The sequence below is a fragment of the Nannospalax galili genome, unplaced genomic scaffold (assembly GCF_000622305.1).
Source record: "Nannospalax galili isolate Female #2095 unplaced genomic scaffold, S.galili_v1.0 scaffold490, whole genome shotgun sequence".
NCBI lineage: Eukaryota > Metazoa > Chordata > Mammalia > Rodentia > Spalacidae > Nannospalax > Nannospalax galili.
This window is the reverse complement of record NW_008329666.1, coordinates 1,331,397-1,339,785: the sequence shown is the minus strand read 5'-3', so window position 1 is coordinate 1,339,785 and position 8,389 is coordinate 1,331,397. Positions and strand designations below refer to the sequence as shown.

The 8,389-nt window shown below is 46.0% G+C and overlaps 1 protein-coding gene across 1 annotated transcript in view; it reads left to right on the top strand.

Annotated features, from left to right (window-relative positions):
- The first annotated feature begins 1,100 nt into the window (after positions 1 to 1,100).
- The window catches only part of Slc12a2 (solute carrier family 12 member 2), a 93,454-nt gene continuing 86,165 nt past the window's right edge, over positions 1,101 to 8,389 (top strand). Inside the window, exon 1 of the mRNA XM_008840891.2 lies at positions 1,101 to 1,932. Within this exon, the coding sequence (XP_008839113.1) occupies positions 1,237 to 1,932 (696 nt within the window). The 5' untranslated portion in view covers positions 1,101 to 1,236. The remainder of the gene's footprint in view (positions 1,933 to 8,389) is intronic.

Here is an 8,389-nt window from a genome sequence, read left to right as displayed (position 1 = left end):
ACTCAGGCTCTTTGAACATGCTTCAAGGGTTAGCAAAAGACCTCGTTTTCCCCTGTAAATACAGATAGTAAAAATATGCCTAGAAGACAAAAAGGGACGAGAGGAAGCCACACAGGTCGTTCATTGTTTTTACTTGGGGCTTTGGCGAGGTGGCAAAAGTGCACTCTGACACGAAGTTGGAAAACAGCCGCTGTCTTCCATTTTCATAGAAAAGAAGCCTGCCGAACACTAGTAGCTTTGTGTGTTAAAATCCGAGAACTCTTCACAGCGCCAACCCAGCAGAAAACACGCACTTGCAGGAGTGGCTGCTGCCGATGTACTGAGAGCGGAGTTTCCTAATACCAAGTAAAATTGTCTTCCAACACCAAAACTAAGCTCCCTTCTTACCATCAAACACCAGTTTTTAAAATTAAGGTGTCGGGCAAACGTGGACACACCCGCCGCATCAACACTGGATTTTAATCTGATTACGCAATCTAACAGACCTGCCGTGAGAGCAGACCGAGTCGGCAGCCCGCGCATACCGACTCCCGAGCGCGCGAGGCCTCCAGGCCCAACAGGAAAGCACCAGCATCACCCGCAGCTAGCCCGCCAGCTGGGCCGCGGGTACCATGCGCCTGCAGGGAAGCAACCCGAAGGGCGGAAGCATCTCGCGAGATCACGCCAGCTCAACCCAAGTACTGCGAGTTTAGAACTTAAAAAAAAAAAAAAAAAGGCAAGAAGGGTCGGGGCAGCCCCGTGGGGGAGCCTCCGCGCCGCTCGCACCCCGAGCCGGGGCTGCAGCGTTGACACGCCTCTCCCGGGACGCGAGGGGCAGGGCCGCGGCGGGGAGGCCTCGGAAGGGGCGGTGCGGAGGTCCGGGGCCGGAGGTGCAGCGGAGCGGATGCGCCGGCGCTGAGGCCTGAACGTTGAGGCGCGTGCGGCCGCTCCTGCTCGCTGCGGTGCACGGAGGCCGGCCGCCGCTCTCCTAAGGGCGCGCGCAGAACCCGGCGTGGAGCGGGCGGTGGCAGCAGGGCTGGGCGGGCTGAGGGGCGGGCGCCGCGGCCCCGCCTCCCGCGTGTTGCAGCCCAGCGGCGCCGCGGCCCAGCCGAGCCTTTAAACAGCGGGCCCGCCCCGCTCCAGGCGCACTCGGCGGCTGGCGGCGTGCAGCTCGGAGTCGGGCAGCGACTCCCTCACCCATTCGGCAGCTGCCGCAACCCTCACCCGCTCGGCTGGTCCTCCGCGCGTCGGGCAGCGATGGAGCCCGGGCCCACGGCGCCCTCCTCCGGCGCCTTGCGGCCGGCCCGCGATGGGGAGACGCCGCTGGCCGCCACCGGCGTGGACCTGCCGGGCACGGCTGTGCCCTCGGCGCGGGAGGATGCTGTGGCCGGCGGCCCGGCCGGTGAGGGCACCGCGGCGGCCGGGGACGTACTGGGTAGACCCCTGGGGCCCACCCCGAGCCTGAGCCGCTTCCAGGTGGACCTGGTCTCCGAGAGCGCCGGGCGGGCGGCGGCGGCGGCGGCGGGAGCTGGGGCGGGGGGCCAGGAGACCCCGGCGGCCGGCAAAGCCAGCGGCGAGAGCGGCTTGGCCAAGGGCAGCGAGGAAGCCAAGGGCCGCTTCCGCGTGAACTTCGTGGACCCGGCCGCCTCGTCGTCGGCGGACGACAGCCTGTCGGATGCGCCGGGGGTCGGAGGCGACGGGCCCAACGTGAGCTTCCAGAACGGCGGGGACACGGTGCTGAGCGAGGGCAGCAGCTTGCACTCGGGCGGCGGCGGCGGCCACCACCAGCAGTACTACTATGACACGCACAGCAACACCTACTACCTGCGCACCTTCGGCCACAACACCATGGACGCGGTGCCCAGGATCGACCACTACCGCCACACGGCTGCGCAGCTGGGCGAGAAGCTGCTCCGGCCCAGCCTGGCCGAGCTCCACGACGAGATAGAAAAGGTGAGCCCGACCAGACTCTCCTCCCTGGCCCGGGATGGTGTGGCACACCCGGGGGAGGTGGCGGCGCAGGATGGAGCGGACTACACGCTGGAGTGTCTGGCTTCAGCTGTCAAGTGTGGTATGGCAGCACAGTGAAACCCGAGCCTTGCAAAGTTTGCAGCGGCTCCCTCTGGTTACATGATACAGGGCAGCTCGGTGCATGGTCTCTGTCACCCAGGCTTGACAGTGGGGCACCTCTCCGAGTTACCCGGGTCGAGGACCCGGGGTGCGCGTGCAGGAGGCTGCACCGCCCTCCGGAGAGGGTGAAGGGCACCTACCATCTGCGTTCTTTCCAGATCCTAGAGCATGGCTTATGGACACCCATTAGGGATCTTGAGTGCAAAGGATGGTGTTTGAAAGAAAATCTTCATAGGGCGCGTTTGTGGTCTATGAATTATTAAAGCTCAATTCTTTCAATCTTGGTTATGCAGAAGACTGTAGAAACCTGAAATCTTAGGACAAGCCTAATCCTCCCCTCCCAACTTTTTGAAAGAGGGATGTGTGTCTAATCAGTCTGTCTATCATCTATTCGTCTATTATCCATCTATCTATTTGACACAGAGAAGAGTCTTAAAAGAAGAAACAGAATAATTGGTTTTTCTCTGGAGGATGTCTAGAGATCTTCTGGGGTCTCTGCACAAGCACTTGTAAACAGAAAACCATCCCCTTAACGCTCTTATTGACTTGCTAATTTTTTTAATGGCCACATAAGACTTTTATTTCTTCAGGGCTCAGAATAATTATTTGATGATAAATGATGTTTTGAGACTTGGTTAATATTTAACTTTTATGATTGGCTTGCTTGACATCTGCCTCTGCAAGTGTATAATGGAATTTTGTGACTTCAGATTTGGCACCACGTTGGTTGAAATGATCACTTCAGAAAAGTTTAACTCTTGTATGTGATTTGTTTTGGTCATGATTGATCTCATACATTCATTTCATGCAAGACTATTCTTGTCCCAGTGTTTGATAAAGTAACATTCACTGAAATAATTGCGTAGGTCCCAACCTTCAAGCTTATTGATTGCTTAAAAGTCTGACATCATTTAGTTTTAGATAATACTACTCCTGTTTGATTGTATTATTTTGTCATATCAGAGGCTAAACAATTTCTTAAACATTTCTTTTATTCATACTTACCGTAGTTTTTTTTCAAATCCATTTTTTTTTCAAAATTCCAAATCTTTATAGACTAAAGAAGGAATAGAGTTACTAAAAAAGCTTTTCTTGGAGCATTTTTACTATTGAAAGATGCTATACAGATGAATTTCATTCAGATTTCTTTTATTAAATTCAACGTTTATCAGTAAGTTATAGAATTTGAATTGAAAGATGTTCTGTATGTTGAAAGTTTTTGCTATTTTAAATTTAGTCACAAAGCACTTAAGGCTTTGTGTTTGTTCTCTGTGTTTGTATTTGGGCCTTGCCTTTTGACATTTTTGTTCAGCTTAGAGCACCTGAAAATCAGACACATTGTTAGCTATATGGTAGTTGAAGAAGTTACAGAACCCCTCAGCTTCAGCCTTTTCAAAAGCTTTCAGGGTTATTGTGAAAATTAGAGAAAAAGTGCAATGAAAATAATGGGCCGTGGCCATGTTCAGTGCCTGCCTGGAAAACAGTTGCTACTACTAGTATAGTTCTCATTTTGCTTTTTATTAATTTATTTTTATTTTATGTGTATGAGTGTTTTGCCTGCATGTATGTAAGTGTACCATGTGTGCAATGCTCACAGAGGCCAGAAGAGGGCCTCAGATCCCCTGGAATTGGAGTTGCCCATGGTGGTGCACTACCACATGGGTGGGTGCTGGGAACAGAACCCTAGTCTTCTGCAAGAGCAGCCAGTGCTCTTAACCGCTGGCCTTTCAGAAAGTATAAGGCTAGACTCTTAAATTTTCAATTGTAGCGTCTCTTAATTATATTATTAGATGAATATAGTTTAGCAAATATTCAGTTTAGAGTTTTTCTTGTACAACAGGAAATGTAGTGAATTATTCATATTTTTTCAGCCTCTACATGGAGGTACACCCCTCTTCTCTACTCACATATTTTATAGTGACCAGAAGAAGTTAATTAACTAAAAAGTACATATTGAAGATAATTTTGCTTAGAATTTTAGCAAATAAATTAAATGCCTACAACATTAAGTAGTATAACTATGGCTATGTGGAGTAGTAGATTAACAGAACTTTTTCTAATGTTTCTAGCTCTTACTTAATGATGATGCGTAGAATTTCTGTAGCATTCAGTTCTAGCATTGATTATTATGTACTGTACTTTGGTGGCTGAGTGCTTTAATATCCACAGTGTCTAAAGATAGGTCTAACAGGTGCTAAGAACTATGAAAGAACAAAGGAAGTAAAAGATAAATGCTCTGGAACCTGTGAGGAGGAAGGACCATTGTTGCTTTTCTTTCACTTTATTTTCATACATTGCTCATTGATCTTTTCAGAGTATTTTGCCCAAATGTCCGACTGTAGGGAAATAAATATATCCTTGCTGAAGATGAAGACTAGATGAAGACTGATGAGCTCTCTACCTATGAACTATTTACTGGGGACGGAGTGTCCTCCATGTTGGCCATATACTGAGAAACTGTGGGATGAGAGATGAGTAGCAAATGAGATACTGCATCTGCCTACACAGACATTAACCTAATGGCTGGATGAAAAACAGTTATTTTTTCAGTGCTATGAAAGGAAATTTTGCTAGTGAGGATATAACAGGACCTAATTTTAATTGGGCTTTGGGAAAAATTAAGTGTGGCATTGATGCTGAGACCTGAAGGATAACATGAAGGATGGAATGACATTCCAGGCCAAAGAACTATACATACAAAGGGAATGAGGAGAAAAAGTGGTATGTCCAAAGGACATAAAAGGCCAGTATACTCACTGTATGCTTAGTGGGAAGCTGTGAGAGGATTTTGTGTGACAGAGCCACATGAGTCATTTTATTTGAATAGCTTCACAGGCTGGAGAATAGATTGTGAGGTGTGTGGTAGAGGAAACAGAATCTCAAGATCACATTGGTCAAGGTGGGAGATAATCAGGATTTGTGTAAAACAGATTGGATGTGGTTGGATGAGATGTAAGAGGGAGAGAGGCTAACTTTCTGGTTTTGGACTTGAATAATTGAACAGATGGTGATTCTGTTGACTATTGGAAAAGATTGAAAGTGGAATGAATTTGGAGTGCTGAATTTTGGTTGTGTACCTTATAGGACATCTAATAGTCAGGGAGGAGGACAATTTCTCTCTCTCTCTCTCTCTCTCTCTCTCTCTCATTAATCATATCTATCATCAATCTATCTGTCAATCATCATCTATCTGTCTGTCTGTCTATCTATCATCTAGAGTCAGGGAAGAGGGCAATTCCATCCATCCATCCATCCATCCATCCATCTATATGGAAAGTGATTTATTTATGAGTGAAAAGCTTGGGTAGAGAAGAGAACTGAAAACACAGTGTAGGATTGGACCTAGAGAACACCAAAAGTGTGTTGGAGCTTAAACAGCCAGACTGATAACACCCTGGAAAGCAGGTCCAGAAGGGACAGAGTTAAGTTTTTTTTGTTTTGTTTTGTTTTGTTTTGTTTTTGTTTTTTGTCTTTTTGAGACAGGGCCTCTGTGTAGCACCAACTGGCCTAGAACTCGCTGTATAGACCAGGCTGGCCTTGAACTCACAGATACCTGCCTGCCTCTGCCTCCCAAGTGCTAGGATTAAAGGTGTGCGCCACCCACACCTGGCTACAGAGAAAAGTTTTAAAGACAGAAACTAAGCAGAGTATGGTGGCACATGCCTGCAATCTGAGGAGGCTGAGGCAGGAAGATCTTGGGTTCAGGACCAGCCATGGCTACATAGCTGGTTCCAGGCCAGCCTGAGCTGTATACATAGTGAGACCATATCTCAAAAAGGGTAGAAACTCTTTAAAAGCTAATGCTAGGAATTGATTTTTAAAAGAAATAACTAACAACAGCAAAAATCAAAGTGATTTTTTTCTATCGGAATAAATGGAACGTGGAGAGTACCAAAAACGTGTTAATAGAGAACTTTATGATGGGAAACATGATTATCACCTGTGTAATGGCAAACAGTTGATGCTAGCTCCTACTGGATTTAAACATCATCATTATTATGTTTTGGCACTGGGGTTAGAAACCAGAGTCTTATATACATGCTAGAATAGTGTTCTACCATGGAACTACACTATTAGAGTCCTGACACATTGTCAGGTGTGTACATGATCTGTGTACATTTATGTGCTTGGGTAGAAACCAGAGATCAACCTCAGGTGTTGTTCCTCAGAAGACCTTTACCTTGACTGACCTAGGGCCTGACTTAATTCGGGTTAGGCTAGGCTAGCTGGCCAGTGAGCCCCAGGGATCTTCAGGTCTCTCCCTTCCTAGCTCAGGGATTATAAGGAAGTGCCCCAGCCCCCTTTTTCTTCTTCTTCTTCTTTTTTTTTAAAGTAGCATCTCATTTGTTGTTCTTAGAACAAGGCTTATAGAAGCCTTTTGCTGAGATTATATCAAATCTTGGTAGGTTACCTGTTTTTGCCTTTCTCATTAGTAAAAGGGGAAGGGGGTAAAGGAGGCAACTATATTATTTGTTATTTCACTGAGTTTGTTCATTTTATTTTAATTCCTAAGAAAATAGATCTTTTACATATTTTAGTAGTAATAAAGTGGTCTTGTGGAAAAATGAAAAAATGATTAATAGCTGCTAGATTAAAAATGGAGCTAGATTTAGTATAATTTTCAAAATTATTTTTATTTTATGTGTATCAGTGACTGCATCTGTGTTGTACAATGCCCTTGGAGGTCAGAAGAGGACATGGAATTCTCTGGAACTGGAGTTGTGGATGGTAGTTAGCCAGTATATGGGTGATGGGAATTGAACCTGGGACCTCTTCAAGAGCAGTTAGTGCTCAACTGCTGAAGCATCTCTCCAGCCCCTAATGTAATTTTTTAATTGAATTTTTGTGTGTTGCGTACAGAACATCTTAATCATCTTTATACCCCCTTCCTCATTGGTACCTTCCCATAATCCCCACCCCTTGGAATTCATTCATTCTATCATTTGTGTTAAGGCCTATTTAGTCAGGTTAGTGTCCCCAGATGTCCTTCAGTGCAGGTTCCTCCACTGAGGTCTAGTCAGCCTATCTAAAGCTCTTCCCTTTAGGAAGATCAGCTCTTTCTCACCTAGCAGTAATCAGCTGCCGATAATTCTTTGACTGAGTTTGGGGCCTGCTGCCCATTGCCTCAGTTCTATGCTGGGGTTTTGTCTGCTTGAGTTTGCATGGGTCTTGTGCATGCTGACACCATTGCTGTAGGTTCATAGGAGCAAGATCCTAGGAGCCTAGGACTCTGTTTCCATAAGGTCATGTACTTTGTCCCTGGCTCTTCAGTCTTTCTGCCTCCTCTTCCAAAATGGTCCCTGAGCCCTGGGTCAATAGAGTTTAATAAAGGAGTCCTGTCCAGGGACCCAAACTCTGCAGATGCTTATTCTCTGTACTTAGGCCATTTGTGTCCTTTTGTGTTCATGGCCCTCTGCCACATGAGGGAGCTTCATTGATGAGAGTTGAGAGATGCATTAGTGTTCTATCTACCCCTTGTTCCACTATGTTCCGTGAATGTTAGGTGTAGAGGTTGCATTGTAGATGTGCCAGTTAGGCTTGTGCAATTCACAGACAATCTCTGTGTATGACCAGTTGTAGAACTCAATCTCTGTCTGTTGCAAAAGAGCTTCTTTGATGATTGGTGCCTGGGATACTTGTCTGTAAATATAAGGATCCATATTTTGCACATAGTAAGAAATTATGTTTGTATAGGGATGTGACAGCCTTGGAGTATTTGGCTATGTTCACAGTACCACACATGAGTTTCTTCCCATTGAGTGGGCTCAAAGTTCAATATGTAGCTGTTGATTACCCCCAAGATAAAAGTGTCACTACTACCCCAATGAAGCTTAAAGCTGGGGTTGGACCCTCAATTGATGTTCTCCCTTAGAACTATGAGACCTAGCCTTCAGGGGAGGTGGCTTCCAGGTCAGTTCCAAGTCCATTGCTCCAAGTTCTGTGACTGAAGTATGTCCTGTCTTCAGCAATAGGGTCTTATCATCAAGTTCTGGGAGGCACTCAAGGGCTATGGTAATAATCTTTGTAATATTGAGAGTCTCTTGGATTACGCTACCTAACATGGGTTTCTCCTGTCTGGCACTGATTCTTGTTAGGTTACCTTTAGTGATACACATGGACTCATGTAGAGATATTGCATGTGTAATTTTTCAGTTGGTTTTTGGACTAATAGATTTCATACTTGTTTTTTCTGCCTAATGTTAGAACATTTATTCTCCAGGTTTTTTTTTTTTTTTTTTTTTTTTTTTTTTTTTTTTTTTTGGGAAAAAAGGTTCTCTTG